Below are 16,867 nucleotides of genomic sequence, written 5' to 3'. Positions count from 1 at the left end.
CGGTTGCTCTGGTTTCGTCAAATGCATAAACGTTCATACGTTGGCTGAAAACATTTAACACAGACACCCAACGCAGGACCGACCTGTTAAACAGTCCCACGACTCGGTGTGGCTCTCATGGATAAACACGTTTAACATTTTAAATGAGGGATGGTAGCAAAGCAATGGAAGACACATGTCCACAACAAATGCCCAGGCCAGCGTGAGACGGGGTGCTTTGAAGCCACTTAGGCGAGCTGTGTTTCTGATTCAAGAGCCGAATGGCTCAGTGCTATACCAAATAAATGAAACTGAAAACTGAAATAAATGAAAAAACTGATGCCACAGTAAGGATGGCGTTGTTAGTAATCACGGCGACTCCGCTGCAAGCCAGAGTGTTTGCTGTGGCTGTCGGCAACATTGGGCGGATGTGCCATCAGGCCCTGAGGTCGATCAGTCGTCCATGTCTCTGTGACGCGGCAAAGCCCCGTGGAGCGAGTTGACCACTTCACCAGCTCGCTCGCCACGTGCGAGCGAGATCCGTGGTGCAGGACGGGTACCGTCCACCAGGCGGCGACACGTGAACAGAGGCCGCATCCCGGAAGTGACGCCACCGCCCCCCCCCCCCCTCAGTCGCGTCCCCCCCGCGGAAATGACCCCTCCCCCCTGGTATCTCGCCCAACCGGAACCCCTCCCGCCGGAAGCTGCTCCCGCAGCAGTCACGCGGAACCGGAAGTCTCTCCCCCGGTCGAGCACGCGACCAGAAGTTGACCCCCCCCCCTCGGCACGCGGAACCGGAAGTTCCCCTCCCCCCCCCCGCCCCAGCCTCGCAGCGCAGTGAAGATGGCGGAGGAGACGGCGGGAACGCGGGTTCAGCCGCTCCGACAGCAACAACAACACGCACCACCACCACCACAACAACAATCGCAGCAACCGCAGCAGCTGCAGCATGGGCCGCGCGTCGTGTGCATCGTCAAGTCGGAGACGGGCTACGGGTTTAACGTGCGCGGGCAGGTGAGCGAGGGCGGGCAGCTGCGCAGCATCAACGGGGAGCTGTACGCGCCGCTGCAGCACGTGAGCGCCGTGCTGCCGGGGGGCGCCGCCGAGCGAGCCGGGGTCCTCAAGGGGGACCGCATCCTCGCCGTGTGAGTAGTCGCCCGCGGCAGGGCGCTCCTGGTCACGCTCTCGGTCACAACAGCAGCACCGTCCACACTCGCGCACACCGCGCTGAACACGCGAATAGCGGCACGCGATGTTGATACGGATACCAGCGGGGGCTCACCGCGTGCTCGCCGAGTGATCGGTGAGTTTCCCGCCGGTACTCCTCGCAGTACTTTACACGAACAACACGGGACACCAGCATCGGTACGCGGACGCCAACATGGACACATCAGCGCCTCGCACGCGCCAACATCGAGAGCACGGAGTCCGCATCCTCGCCATGTGACTTGTGACTCAACACGGTCGTTAAATCACCCATCGCGAATAACACGATATCACGAATAGCACACACACTAGACGGATAACACACTAGACGAATAGCACACACACTAGACGAATAACACAATATCACAAATAGCACACACACTAGACGAATAGCACACACACTAGACGGATGGCACAATATCACGAATAGCACACACACTAGACGAATAACACAATATCACGAATAGCACACACACTAGACGAATAACACAATATCACGAATAGCACACACACTAGACGAATAACACACACACTAGACGGATGGCACAATATCACGAATAGCACACACACTAGAGTGACTAGACGAATAGCACACATACTAGACGGATGGCACACACACTATATTACTAATAACACTGGCAGTGCACCAGCAGTACAGTGCAGCGAGGCACTATACAGTACTATTATCAACAATAACACTGGCAGTGCATTACACTCCCAACAATATACCGGCAGCAGCATCTCATACCTGGCATACCACAAATATACACAAATCATCGCACAACAACAAGAGGAGTGATGATTGCGTGTGTGGGTGTGATTATACATACGTCTGTGTGGGGAAGCGGTGGTGTGGTGGTTATCGCACTGAACTACGAATCCGACGACCAGCGCTAATTTCCCGCTAACGACCAACGATGAAGAATATCAGAACTAGGTCCTGGGCCGCTCGGTCGACTCAGCCTTCCATGAATACCTGGCGCGGTGTGTAAAACATCAGTGGTGGGGAGACAAGGGCGGCTAGGCGTAGTGCTGGCCACCCACCCCTCGTGTTCCGTTTCGGTTTTCATAGGCGCTCGCTAACAGTACTTTCCCCAAAAGTGTGTTAAAGCTATGGGGGGATTTATCTTGGACATTCTAAAACGTAGATCTCATCATACGTACGAAGAGGGGAGTCTGATGAGGTGACACCGCCAATTCGTCACACGGCCATCGAGGATTTTGCTCGCGACACGGGCATCACGACGAACGTATTTACGAGAATGAGCTACAGCAAATTATACATTCGCTTCTTTGGAGTGTGCGAGGATCGGGGTAAAGACGATCGTAACAGAAGTAACGTACAGGAGAAGTTCGCTTAACGTGTCAATGCAGCTGTAAGCACAGCGGAGTTTGTTTTACCTGGGGCTGTTATTGATGGGCGAACCAGGAAATGAGCGCGTCGCCTTAACGGAGTACTGTACCTGGTGTGGTGTGTAACCATCAGCACCGGAGAGACAAAGGTGGCCGAGCGTGGTTCTGGCCACCACCCCTCATGTGCCATTCTAGCCTCTATAGGTGTTCGCTAACAACACCTTTAAAAACACAATATTGGGGTGGGTCCTTTGTTGGTGTGTGACATGATGGTGGGTGTTGATGTTATATATGTGCGCAGAGTGGTAATGTAATGATGGTTAGCGCACTGCACTGCGAACCCCACGACCCGGGGTTCAATCCCGCTTGTGGCCAACGCCGGTTCCGATGCAGCTATACATTACTAGCTGTTGCTGTGTGTAAACATCATCACTGGGGAGACAAAGACGACCGAGCGTGGTGGTAGCCACACCACTGCCTCGTGCGCTATTTCGGCCTATAGAGGTGCTCGCTAACAACATTAACGGTCTGTTAACGCCATACGGGGAGGATCTTTGTTGATATATTGATTTTGTGTTGTAGCGTGCAGATGAGTGTGTGTGTGTATATATATCATCCTCAAAGGATGAGTTTCCATTTCAAGAGCTTGGCTCAGCTGCTGCCTCTGCTGCAGCTGATGGCTATGATGATGATGATGTCACTGCTTTGGCTGGAGCCGAGCCGGTCGGGGTGTTGCGGCGTGCCCCCCGGGGTTGGGGCCGACCCAGTCTGTGGTGGGTCCCCAGTCTGTGGTGGGACTCACTGCCTCCTCTTTCTCCTCCGTGAGACAGCATCGTGAGAGCCGGTGTGTCGCCGTTGCCAACTCCACGATTATTGAACATTGTTGTGCCACGGTGAAGGATGATTCAAGTGGACTTGGATAGGACGCGTCATGGCGAGAAGCACGACGGCCAATAGTCGAGAATGGAAATGGAGTGACAGCCACGGAATGGAGCGCGTCTGAGAGGACGTCCACTGAGGAGATGGAGTGATGAAGCCGACTCGTGTGTGGCTCCAAAGCCAAAGTGACTTTCTGCTCAAATGAGCATTTAGGCGGTGCTCATCTCCTGATTACAGCTCAAAGCCAGTGATGGAAATTTTACTTTTCCATGACAGGTGCGAGTTTATCCATAGACATTGACCGCTGTTCACTTACACGCACACATTATTATTCCATAATTTATTAACCCAGGAGGAGTTACGAGCTGAGCCAAGCCCCAGCCGATTGCGTGCAGCTCACTCTACCGCTGGCCACCTCGCCTTGTGCAGGTGTTGCGTGGACCATTGCATCGCCTTCACCCAGCATTGGATTGACCATGGCTGGCGGATGATGATGGTGATTCCACAATGATGATTCTACGAGGCTCTTGCTGTGAGAGATTCATGAGCAAGAGGCCGCCATAAATAGCGGAGGCTGAGCACTCGCTCTTTGATGTGAGGTAGGGAATGGGTCATGCGGGAGCAGTAATTCGGGACGGGGAAATCCCCACGAGGAAACGAAAGGGAGCTCTCGGCTCGCAGGGGGGGGGGGCAGTGAGGGCAGCGTGGACATTTGGGCTGGTGCTGCGGTGAGTGGCATCTCACCAGGTCCCGTGGGGGGTGGGGAGGGTGAGTGCGCACCACGTGAGGCCCTCGCCGCCCCCTGATACTTCCGCATGCCCCTGGGCTGGGAGGTCACGTGAGACTGGGCACTGCTGATGATGATACTGGTGTTTCTGTTGCTGCTACTTTTGCTGATATCAATGCTGCCAATGTTACTACTGATTCTGCTGAGAGTGCTATTACGACCGATTCTGCTGGTAGTCTTATTACGGATGCTGCTGCCGATACTGCTGATTCTGCTGCCAGTGATATTACCGCTGCAGCTGATGGCGCGTGGCTGGCTGGGTCGTGCACATGACACGGACTTTTGCCCCGAGTGACGCGTGAGTGAGGCTGTGCCGGCGCTCTAGTTAAGTCCAGCAGTGGCGCCGAGCCACGACTTCACGTGGCTGCAGTGCCAAAGGGCGACTTGAGGCCCCCTCCCCCCGTACCGACACCCTGTGGGCTTTTCAAGCAGCAGTGCGAGTGATCGCGGCCCATGCTCATGCGTGTGTGATAAATGTGTGTGTTTTGTGTGTGTGTGTTTTGTGTGTGTGATTTGTGTGTGTGCGTGCGTGGTTCGTGTTCATTGGGCCGGTGACCAGGCCCGGCGGTGGCGCGTTTTTCACCTTTGGTAGAGGTTCACGGGTCGAATACGGCAGGCCCCCCTGGTTAATCGCTGCGGTGTAGATTAACCGTGAAATACTCTGCACCGTCTGCTTTACCCACACTGGACGTTTAATATCTCGTGATGCACAGTGAAGAAGAGTTAGGCCATCGTGTACCTTGGTCCCAATTTGTCAAATGTGAAAACCAGCACCGCACATGATTTAATATGGAAACAAGGCAATGTTCACCCCCTACAGCTAAAACTTAACAGGATCCGCCTGAATTTGAAAATCAGTGAGGCTTTCCTGAGTAAACAAGTGTAAGTGTGTGTGAGGTTCACCTGTGTTTATCATGCGTGCGTGTGGGTTCACACAGTAGGGGGCACAGGTGGTGCATTAGCCAGTCATCTCAGTCAGTCAACCCATGGCACCTGGGTCTGTCCTGTGACCTGCTGCCAGCGGGTGTTCGACAGCGTGGTTTGTGCTATAACCGTTTTAGTCCGGTTTGTGCTGTAAGCATGCATACGTGTGTAGATTGTCCTGTGTGTGTGACTCCGTTGTGCAGTTGAGCTGGAGCCAGTCGCCCAGTAGGTTGGTTGGTGCCACCTGAGACCCCCCTCCTTGCGTGAGCGGGCACACCTTGACAGGGTTGTGGTGGCAGCAGTGGTCGTGATGGTAGAATTGGGCATGGTTGCGATCGTGCTGATGGTGGTGGCAGCGGTGTTGACAGTCGTAATGGTGGTGGTGCGGTGATGGCCATGATGGCGCTGGTGCTGTGGCAGTGAATCCCGTGTGTTGTACTGCATCGCCTCGTGCGCTCCGGTGTTTACGGAACCCGTGTGCGCTTGCGTGCGTCACAGTATGCAGCGGGTGCTCTAAAACTGGCCCGCGTGTGTGCATGCCGCGTGCAGGAACGGCGTGAACGTAGAGGGCGCTACCCACAAGCAGGTGGTGGACCTGATCCGCGCCGCCGAGCGGGAGCTGGTGCTCTCCGTGCTGTCGGTGCCACCGCAGGAGGCCGAGAGGCTCGACCCGAGCGACGAGTCGTCGGGCCACTCGGGCTACGACTACGGCGAGAAGCGCGCCGTGCCCATCTCGGTGCCGAGCTACAAGCACGTGGAGCGGCACGGGGAGCGCTTCGTGGTGAGGGGCTGGCGACGAGGCGCCGGCCGCGGTGACGTTTGGATGATGGATTTGCGTTGGTCTCCGTTCGAGGAAAAAGAGCCACCGCAGCGGTGCAATGGTTCGCACGCTGGACTTGCAATCCAGGGGTCGCTGGTTGGATTCTCTATCCTAGTGTGGGGGTTGAGGGAGTTGTGGTGGTGAACATGATTATTATGATTGGCGAGTTGATCACGTGGGATGACCATGGTTATGATGCCGGTGATTTCCATGACCGTGACGATGACGATCGCGATGGTGGCAATGAATGTGGCCATGATGTTGCTGGTGACGATGGCAGTGACGGGGATGTTGTGGCGTTGTTGTCCCCTATCCCCGCAGGCGTTTAACATCTACATGGCGGGGCGCCAGCTCTGCTCGCGCCGCTTCCGTGAGTTCGTGATCCTGCACCAGAACCTGAAGCGCGAATTCTCTGACTTCGGGTTCCCAAAGCTCCCGGGGAAGTGGCCGTTCTCCCTCTCCGAGCAGCAGCTGGACGCACGGCGCCGCGGTCTGGAGGAGTACCTCGAACGAGGTGGGACCCCCTCCCTCCTCTCTGGCCTCTCCTCCCCGAGACTGCTCCGCTTCCTCCTCATCTTCCACTCCTCGTCCTCCTACTGAAGACCAATCTCCAGCCTCCTTCACCGTCAACTCCTTCTCTTCTTCTCATCCTCTTACTCCTGGAGACTCCGCCTCTTCCTCCCCACCTCATTATTTCTCCTCCCCCTCTTCATCCTCCTGTCTCTCCCCCCTCTTCCGCAGTTTCCTCTCCCCATCCTCCTGCCACTTTTTTTGTATTCACCCTCTCCTCCTCCCCAAGACCCCTCCCCATCCTTCCCCTCCTCCCCACCCCCAAGTCCCCCACGGTCTTTGTCTTGGGTTGCCATCGGCCAGATTAATTAGTAACAGCCTTGAGCGCAACCACAGCCACCCATCTCAAACGTTGCACCACACAGGAACGCCACCGCCGTGTCTCAGATACAGATACCAGCAGGGCTTTGTTTCTCACCAAGTACTTTCTGGGTGAAATCTTGACTTAAAGCTTTCGTGACTGCAGGAATTCATATTCTTTGGGTCTTTCGGTAAAGTCACGTAGATAGGTTCAAATTAATGAATATTGGGATTTTTGTCCAATACAGCAAGTCCCCGGGTTGTGGAAGACCCGACTTACGGAAATCCGACCTTACGGAAATGCTCCCATAAATCATGTAAAAATAAAATTCAACATGCGGATTATTTTGCGTTAGTTACGTAAGCGCAAACAGTACAGCGCGGTGAGGTTGAGGATGAATACGGCGGAGCGAGGTGTAAGCCCTGCCTTACGATGCGCTCCACCAAAACGCCGCCTTCACTGAGCCCAAGCTTCACCAGGATTAAGGTAAATGGAATTTTTTGTAGCGTTACGTAATTATTTTACTTTTGTTGTATTACATCATTGTTTTTTTCTATAAAACAATTAATTTTTTCCCATATTTCTATTGCTAGTTTTCTTCCATTTATGTTTATTTAATGAGTTATTTACTGTGCGTACTTTATTTAACACAATTACACTTCGATTGCTTATGATCTCGGCCAACAGCGATCGGAGAAGTCTAGGCGTAGCCAAATGTAAGGCAAACGAACATTCGGGCGTGGCTGCTTTCTGTTAACAATTAATATTAAAATGTTTCGTGTTATTCACAAAAATATAGATACAGTATGTTCCATTAGTTTAATTATAGGTAGTGTTGGGGTAGATATTCAATGAAAGAAAGAATCGTAGGAAGTGCTGAGCGTATGTACAGCGATACGATACGGGCAGCAATAGAAAACGGACGACAGCGCAATGCGGGTACTGAGAGAAAACAAGCTAGTAATCGGGTAGGGGAGGCACAACTATTTCCAACATACGGAAAATGTGGGTTATGGATTGTTCTCGGGAACCTAACCCTTCTGTAACCTGGGGCTGCAACAGATTCCAGAATGTATCTTCCGGAACTTTGAATGTCGCATTTGTCTCTCAGTTTACGACGCACGTTCCTCCCACGCAAAGCAGCCAAACTCTGGTGAAATTTCTCCGGCATCCAAACGGACGGTAGATCAAGGGCATTATTATTCTTTACATCAGCCCACAGGGTGACATGGTCAGCTCCTTCAAGACGCACTTCCTCGTCCCGTTAGTTTGTCGTTGGTGCCGGGAGCGGCTCGACCGGGCAGCGCCACTGCTCCCACGGGGCTGCAGGGACACTGCTGCTGCTGTGCCACCGCAGTCGCCATGTGAGCATGTCGCGGCGGGCGCCAGAGTTGCCACCAGCCACATTCGGTGGTGTCCGATAGAGGTGACGTTTTGTCTCTCTGTGTCACCCACGTGGCTTACTCCGTGTTTCACCCGCCGTGTGTGTCGCCCACAGTCTGTGCTGTGCGCGTCATTGGAGAGAGCGACATCATGCAGGAGTTCCTGTCCGAGTCGGCAGATGTGAGTACCGTGCACACCCATTCACACTCGTCGCCGTACATGAACATCCACTGGCACTCACCGCCATACACACACCATCAAAGACAAGTTCCCCGTACAGCCTGAACAGACTGTTGGGGCAAGCGCTGTTTGTGAGCACCTATGAAGGCCGGCACAACACACGAGGGGTGGGCTGCCAACACCACGCTCGGCCGCCTTTGTCTCCCCAGTGGAGATGTTTACACACCGCACCAGGTACTCATTTGAGGCTGAGTCGACCTAGGGGAGGCCCGTGACCGGTTCAGATAATTGTCACTTGTGTTGGCCGTGAGCGGGAATCGAACTCGGGCGGCCAGGTCCATAGCGCAGCGCGCTGACCGCTACACTACCGCTCCCCACACACACCATCTCATACAACCATGTATACACAAAAACACACAAAAATCTCGTGTATAGTGGTGGGAGAAAGTGCTGTTCGCGAGCTCCTATTAAGGTTGCTACAGTGCAAGTGAGGGTGGTGTGGCTCGCACTGCTCCAGGCCTTCTTTGTTTCCCCAGTGCTAATCTTTACACTACGGCACACCAGGCATGGCTGTGTTGGGGACTTTGTGAACGCTACGCACATGTGCTGGTATGTGTGTGCATCGGCGTGCGGGGAGCCTGCGTGCGGGGAGCGAGTGTTTGTGTGCCGCTCGTGTTGATGCAGCCATTGTGCAACCTGAATAGCGACTGTTACAACGGGGAAGGGGTGACGTCATCCGGTTTCCGTGGTGACCAGACCGCATTGTCACGCGGGGGGAGGGGTAGGTAGACGGGTGGGGGAGGGGGGGGTCTTGTCTGACCTGAAGCTGCTCTCGGCTGCTTCTTCTTGTGCTGAAAATCGCCCCCCCCCCCCATAGTCGCAGCATCCCGCAGCCCCCCCCCCCCAGCTTGAAGGTCGAGTGTAGAGTAGCGAGGGTGACGCAATGCGTGGAGTAAGGGCGGTTTAACACGGCGCTGCTGTTGCGTGTGGCTGCCCTGGGAATAGATCTCTGAGATGAGTGACCTTTATCAGCAGGTCAACGCTCGGCGAGTCTGCGCCCCCCCTCTCTCCCTCTCCACGCGGAGAGGGCCTCGGTTTAAATCAGCGGAGCAGAGCCACGGGGAATTCCAGCGTGTGAACCAAACAATGCTGAACGCACCGTTTTAGAAATGTCCACAGCAGAAATGAGAATTGTAAATGCTCGTTCTTTGTAAACGTTAGAACGTTAATCGGTCGTGTAGCAAACCGTCCGAGCAGAGGGCAAGCGGGCGGTGTGTGCGTGCGAGTTGTGGTGGAGCGACCCACGCGGGGCTTGGTGGGGGGGCGTAGGAGAAAGGGTGTGGGCAGTTGCCCCGGGGCAATTCGAGGATTCTGCAGCAAGCGTCGAAGGAAGTGAGGGATCGCAGAGGTGTAACGTTGAGTCTAATCAGATTGTACACAATTAGAGGGGCTCCTGTCACAAAAGATGAGCCATGCCGCAAGGGAGCATGTTCATGGGTGTTGTGTAGTGACTGACGACAACTTTAACGTGAGTGTGCCAGTAACGATGTGTGCGTGCGTGTGTGCGCGTGCGGGGAGTGGCGATCCAGTTTCATATCCTCGTCATGACGCATATCGGTGCTTGGCGAGGGTTTTAATTCTCTTACAACCCGGACGGGGTGGGGCCATTAGAGGGAGCAGGTTCCGCTTTAGCTGTGGGGGGGGGGGGGGGGGGCTCCTACTCCGGGTCTTGTTGTTCGGCATGGAGCCCCAAGCTCATAATTTCAATAAACTTCAACATTTATTCACAAAATTGGGTCTACGCTGAACGGTGCAGGGGGTAGCGCGAGCGACAGCAGCGGCGCCGAGCGTCACACTCGGGCAGCAGGGAGACACAGTTGGCTGTGGGTATTGGTGGTCGTCACGCACCCCCCCCTCACCAACCCCCCCGCCACACCCCCCCCCTCAACCCCCCCCCCACCTCTTCGTGTGCCGTGCCGGCTTTCATTGGTGCTCGCTTCACAGCACTTGTCCCACAAGTCCATTAAGGCTATACGGGGGGGGGGTCTTGAAGCAGGGCGGCAGTGGCGTGGCGGAGGTGGACCTGCGCGTGGAGCTGCCCAACAAGAGCACGGCAACGGTGTCGGTGAAGAAGAACAGCACCACCGACCAGGTGTACAAGGTGCGTGCGTCATAGACAATCACAACCACCCTCACACACGCTCACGAACAAACTCGTGCACTCGCACACACTTTAACACACGCTCACGAACAAACTCGTGCACACTCGCACACACACTTGTACACTCGCTCTCCTGACTAACGTTCTCATACTGTCGCTCAAATGCTCTGACACACACTCGTACACTGTGACGCACAAAGTTGCACACTTTTTAATAAACACGTTAAAACACTCTCGTACGCTGTAACTTACGCTCACATGTTTACGCGTGCACCTGTGTGTGCGCGTGTGTTTACCGTGTGTGCTCGTGTAGGCGGTGGTGCGGGAAGTCGGCATGGAGACACAGACCATCAACTTCTTCGCCTTGTTTGAGGTCATGGACCACTCGTTCGGTACGAGACGTTTTCCCACGGTGCAAGATCCTCGCCTGTTTGGCCAAATTAATTAGATAACCGGCTACTTGACAAAACGTCACCGTATAATATAACCTTAATCGACTGCATACTTGAAGGAGTGTTTAATATTAAGCGTCTTTTGAACAAAAGGATACGTGTGTGTTTTTATTATATGATATGATTTTTATTATCCAGAGAAGCCTCACTTAGTCTCGAGATGCGCTTACCTAGGAGATCGCCCGCCGTGGTGCAGCGTGCGCTGGCGCTGCTGCTGGGTGGCGGCGTGCGGTGGCGCACGAGCGACCGTGCTGCTTGCTCATTGGGGTGACTAACGTTCCCCCCCTCCCGCCGTTAGAGCGCAAGCTGGCGCCCAACGAGTTCCCGCACCACCTGTACGTGCAGAACTACACGTCGGCGGCGTCTGGCACCTGCCTGGCCGTGCGCAAGTGGGTGTTCACTCCCGCTCACGAGGAGCTGCTGCAGAGCAGCCCCACGGCCCTCGACTACCTCTACCACCAGGTGTGCGCCACCCGCTCACCTCCACCCGCTCACCTACACTCGCTCACCTACACCCGCTCACCTATACTCGCTCACCTCCACCCGCTCACCTATACTCGCTCACCTCCACCCGCTCACCTCCACCCGCTCACCTCCACCCGCTCACCTATACTCGCTCACCTCCACCCGCTCACCTCCACCCGCTCACCTCCACCCGCTCACCTCCACCCGCTCACCTATACCCTCTCACCTCCACCCGCTCACCTCCACCCGCTCACCTATACTCGCTCACCTCCACCCGCTCACCTACACTCAATTGTTCACCCACACTCGCTCACCTCCACCCGCTCACCTACACTCAATTGCTCACCCACACCCAATTGCTCACCCACACTCGCTCGCCTATACTCGCTCACCCACACTCGCTCACCCACACTCGCTCACCCACACTCGCTCACCCACACTCGCTCACCCACACTCGCTCACCCACACTCGCTCACCCACACTCGCTCACCTACACTCAATTGCTCACCCACACCCAATTGCTCACCCACACTCGCTCACCCACACTCGCTCACCCACACTCGCTCACCCACACTCGCTCACCCACACTCGCTCACCCACACTCGCTCACCCACACTTGCTCACCCACACTTGCTCACCCACACATGCTCATCTACACTCGCTCACCTCCATTTGCTTACCTACGCTCGCTCACGCCCTCACACATCTGCTCTCGCTCCCTCCCATCTACACTCACCTACACACACCTGCATTCGCTCACACCTACACTCACAAAGACAAAGGGGAGCAGTAGTGTCGTGGTCAGTGCACTGCAATTCGAACCTGGCAACCCGAGGTCAATTCCCACTCTCACAATTACAGTGGTGAATATTTGAACCGGTCCTGAGCCTCCCTTACACAGACTGAACCTTAAATGAGTTCCTGGTATGGTATGTAAACATCATAACTTGGGAGTCAATGGAGGTCGGGCTTTTCCATTGGCTATCCACTCCCTCGTGTGGCATGCCAGCCTTCATAGGTGCTGCAGCATTTTCCCCAACGGTCTGCTCAAGGCTACCTGGGGGATCTTTGTGTGCATGTGCAGGCGGTGGAGGACGTGCGGAAGGGCCGTGTGCAGCCCGGGGAGAAATCCTACCAGCTGCAGAAGTTCACAGAGCAGCAGAAGAAGCTGCAGGTGACACGCGGAGATGTAAATGATGCCGATGCTATTGCTGATGATGGTGATGATGCTTTCGATGATGTTGATTGACGATGTTGATGATTCAGATGCTATTGATGAAGCTGTTAATGGTGCCAATGCTCTTGGTGATGATGCTGTTGATGCCGTTGATGATGCCGTTGATGATGCTGACGGTGATGTTGTTGACGTTGCTGTGCGGTGGCGCGCCCAGTACCTGGCGCTGGTGCGGAGCTGCGAGGGCTACGGGGAGGTGGCCTTCCCGCACTGCCCCTGCGACTCGCGCAGGAAGGGCCATGTGGTGGCCGCCGTGGGCCTGCACCACTTCTCGCTGCACGCCTGCACCCAGGAGGGCCAGCTCGAGGTCAGCCGGGGTCACGGCCTCACGGGGTCACGGCCTCACGGGGTCACGGCCTCACGGGGTCACGCGAGGGAGCGGGGTTCTCAGGGTCGCGTTGATCTCAGTGTTGGCTTCCGAGTGGTGTTGGGCGTTGCTGTTAGTGTTCCCTGTGCTGTTGTCAGTGTGTGTGTGTTATGGGGAGTGTTTGCGCATTGGTTAATGTGCTGTGAACCTGACGTCCCCTAGGTCGACTCGGTTTTAAATAAGTACCTGGCCGGGTGTGTATAAAACATCGGCACAGGGGAGATGGAGGCGGCCAGGCATGGTGTTGACCACCCACCCCCACGTGTGCCGTGACGGCCTTCATAGGTATTCGCTAACAGAACTTTCCCAAACAGTCCCTTATGGCTAAGGGGAGGGTCTTGGCGTGCGTGTTCACCTGTTGAAATGTACTTATGTGCATGTTCACGTGCAGGCGTGTACCCATGCGCATGTTCACCTTTCGGCGAGTACCTGCATACGTGTTCACATGTAAGCGTGTACCCGTGTACCCGTGCGTGCCTGCAGAACCAGGTGATCTCGTTTGAGTGGGCCGAGATGCGGCAGTGGGACACGGACGAGGAGGGGATGGCGTTCTGTTTCGAGTACGTCCGCGGCGAGAAGAAGCCGCGATGGGTGAAGATCTTCACTCCCTACGTGAGCCACACATGCACACATCTGTACAACACACGAGTACACGCTGTGTACTAAGCCGCACACACTCTCGTAGTATACCTGCATCTGCACGGACGCACACACATTAGTCGCGGCAGTATGCCAGTATACAAAGACACACACACACACTTCTAGCAGTATACCAACACGTGCTATAAAGTTTCACGCGTTAGGCCCAAGGGGCCTCTTGTGCTCACTGTGTGTGTACACGTGTGCGTGGGTTCGTGTGTGTGCACATGCCTCCCCCAGTATAACTACATGCACGAGTGCTTTGAGAGGATCTTCTGCGAGCTGAAATGGAAAAAAGAGGTGATCATCACCACCGCCGTCACCAGCATCACCGTCACTACTGCAACCACTGTCACTTCCACCTTCAACACTGCCACCATCCCCACCACCACCGTTGCCACTTCCATTACCACTCCTACCACCGTTGCCACCACCATCACCACCCAGAACACCGTCATCTGAATCGTCACCATCGCCACCATCACGGCAGTGATGAGCGAGCGCACGTGGCGGCCGTGACCCCCACGGAGTGAGCCTCATCCCCCCCAATGCCCCGGGATCATAGGGCTGCTGAGATTGGAAGTACAAAGGCGAGTGTGCGAGTCTTCTCGAGTCTGCGTGTGGGAACTTGTTTGCGTGTGGGACCATACCTGAGAGTGAGTCTGTGTGACAGTGTTTGAGAGAGAGAGTGTGTGTGTGCTCACAACAAGCAGAGCACTGGGCGGCTGAAACACAGCAAGGTGGCACAGATGGGAGCAGGTGGTGCGTCAGTGATCTCAAGTCTGTCATAGCACCCAGGCCTGTCGAGTAATCGCCTTTGAGCAAGCCTTTGACACGTCACATGGCCTCAAAGTGCACCTAGCCTGGCACAAGCACCTGGGGTGATGTCACCACCGCACAGTGGTTAATGGTGGCTGTTGCTGTTTTCCAAGCGCGAGTGTGAGCACGAGTTTCGGTGTGAGCGCGCAAGTGTGAGCCTGTGTGACATGGAGTATGGGATTCCGTGTGAGTTGGTGTGTGTGAGCTATGGTGCGAGTTTGTGCGCACATGAGCATGTGAGTTGTGTACATGTGCAAGTATGTGAGCCTGTGTGAATTGAGCGTGTTGATGTATTTGAGCGAGTGTGTGTGTGCTCCTCCCTCTCCCGTCCGCCTCGTTAACATGCCGGCACTGCTGCCCGTTGCCATGACTACGTTCCCCAGCGCCTGATAGAGGCAGCAAAATCAGCAGCAAGGGCAGCAGCCGCTTACATGGGGCCACTCCTAGGTCACCTCGGCCTTAAATAATCACCAGTGCAGTGTGGCAACAGCACCGGGAAGAGGGGAGGGCGCATGGCGAGCACTGGACGCCGCCAGCCTTAATAGGCGCTCGCGGACAGCAGGACTGTAACGTGGGGGTGTCTGTGTTGCCGTGTGTGAGGTGGAGGACGAGGGCGACGACAACAGGAACAGCCTGAGACACGGGACGGGGCAGAAGGTACAGGCCCGCGTGGTGACGTGTTCGAGTGTCTGTCAGGCCGTTGAGTAATTATGATGTTGCGCTTGTAGGTTGTAGTACTGGTATAGGCTGTATATATTTGCATGGGTGTGATTATTTGTGTGTACTTGTCTATGTGTGTGGGGTTTTATACACAAGCGTCTTTTATTTACCCAAGACAACCTCAACGAGTTTCCACACCTGCTCCTAAGGAGGGTCCCTGCGTTGAGATGTTTGAGAAATTCCATGAATGAGAGAGTCGTTTCTCGTGGGAGGAAACCAGAGTATCCAGAGACTGCCCATGCAGACCAGGGGTAACGCTCAAAGGTCCGAACTGATCGATTACAACATTCGTAGCTGTACTGCCATCGCCTGGCCACCTAGCAGCCCAAGCCTGCGTGTGTATGTTGAGCTGCTTTTGCACCACACGGACCCAACCGTGCCAGTCGGTGTTCCCCAGCAGTCTCCAGTTGAGGTACAAATTGTGCTGAGCCCTGTGTAACGACTGGTATTTATGTGCATGCGTTTGTAAGATTGCATTTACATTGTGTGCTTGTGTAGATGTACGGATTTCTGTTGGGTGGGTGCATGCATATAACTGTAGGTATTTCTTTGTGTGTCCCAGTCATCTCAATTGGTTAACCCATACACCCGCACCTCCAATTAGCACGGTTGGCTATGTACGGTGCGAAAGAAGTTCAACATACATACAGCTGGCTCTGTCTCCGTGATCTGCCAGCTGCAGGCGGGCCTCACACACTTCGCTTGATAGCCTTAATGTGCACCTGGCACAAACACTGGTGATGTCACTGCCACCTCATGGTGAATGCCGGTGGCTACTACTGCTGCTGCTGTTGTTGTGCCGCTCTGCACGCGAGTTTGTCTGCTCACGTGTCCCCTCTCTGCCCTCCCACCCCTCCCACCCTCTCTGTGCAGACTATCTTCAGGCCGACCAACAACCAGATGACAGACATCCCTTGCTCCTCGTGAACACCGAGCCGCCCCAGCTCGCACACATACATACACTCGCCCGCTTGCACGCACGCGCACACGTGACGCACGCGTGTGTGTGTGCACGCACAGCGGACGCTCCACAACCTCTCGCATCCTTGAGCGAAGGGACCACGAACCCAGGCGACCGATGAAACTCGCACCCACACACGCACAGCCACACAGTGAAGTTAAACATGAAGACACCTGTACACAAATGCACACGTCCTTGCAAATACACATGCACAACGATACAAATATACAAGTACACCCAAACGCATACAAGCACTCCCACGAGAAGGGGCTGGGTGTGGGGGTGCCCTGCCCCCCTCTATAAAGTGGGGCCATGACCCCCCCTCGCCCGGCCCTCCCCTTACCCCGTGCCCCCAGGTGCTCCGCATGGCTGTGTGCCCAGGGAAGCGGGGTGGGGGATGGTGATTGGGGTGGGGGATGGTGATTGGGGTGGGGAATGGTGATTGGGGTGGGGGATGGTGATTGGGGGATATCAGCATTGCTTCCCACGTCGAGGGAGGGTGGGCGTCAGAAGGGGCAGGGCCCCCCGACCTTCCACCCCCCTCCCCAGAAATGGGACCTCCCAGGGGTTCCCTCCACGTTTGAGGGAGGTGGTAACAGTGTCAATGACAAGCAACCACTCTGATTGAACTCACGGTAACGATTCCACGACACCCAGTTCCCAGCGT

The 16,867-nt window shown here is 55.3% G+C and overlaps 1 protein-coding gene across 3 annotated transcripts; it reads left to right on the top strand.

The window, feature by feature from the left end:
• The first annotated feature begins 785 nt into the window (after nucleotides 1-785).
• Nucleotides 786-16,335, top strand: SNX27 (sorting nexin 27). Of its 3 annotated transcripts, none has more exons than XM_078592657.1 (13): nucleotides 787-1,124; nucleotides 5,678-5,909; nucleotides 6,270-6,462; nucleotides 8,318-8,382; nucleotides 10,439-10,543; nucleotides 10,857-10,935; nucleotides 11,294-11,457; nucleotides 12,545-12,634; nucleotides 12,852-13,001; nucleotides 13,545-13,673; nucleotides 13,941-14,000; nucleotides 15,120-15,176; nucleotides 16,113-16,335. In XM_078592657.1, the coding sequence occupies exons 1-13, from the start codon at nucleotides 823-825 to the stop codon at nucleotides 16,164-16,166; spliced, it is 1,680 nt and encodes a 559-aa protein (XP_078448783.1). In that variant the 5' UTR covers nucleotides 787-822; the 3' UTR covers nucleotides 16,167-16,335. The 3 variants fall into 3 exon arrangements, with proteins under 3 accessions (XP_078448784.1, XP_078448783.1, XP_078448782.1); XM_078592656.1 differs by having other exon boundaries at nucleotides 10,436-10,543; XM_078592658.1 differs by lacking the exon at nucleotides 15,120-15,176 and having other exon boundaries at nucleotides 786-1,124; nucleotides 10,436-10,543.
• The last annotated feature ends 532 nt before the right edge of the window (nucleotides 16,336-16,867 follow it).

Source organism: Lampetra planeri, chromosome 3 (assembly GCF_965212315.1).
Source record: "Lampetra planeri chromosome 3, kcLamPlan1.2.h2, whole genome shotgun sequence".
NCBI lineage: Eukaryota > Metazoa > Chordata > Hyperoartia > Petromyzontiformes > Petromyzontidae > Lampetra > Lampetra planeri.
This window is presented reverse-complemented; position numbering and strand designations above follow the sequence as displayed.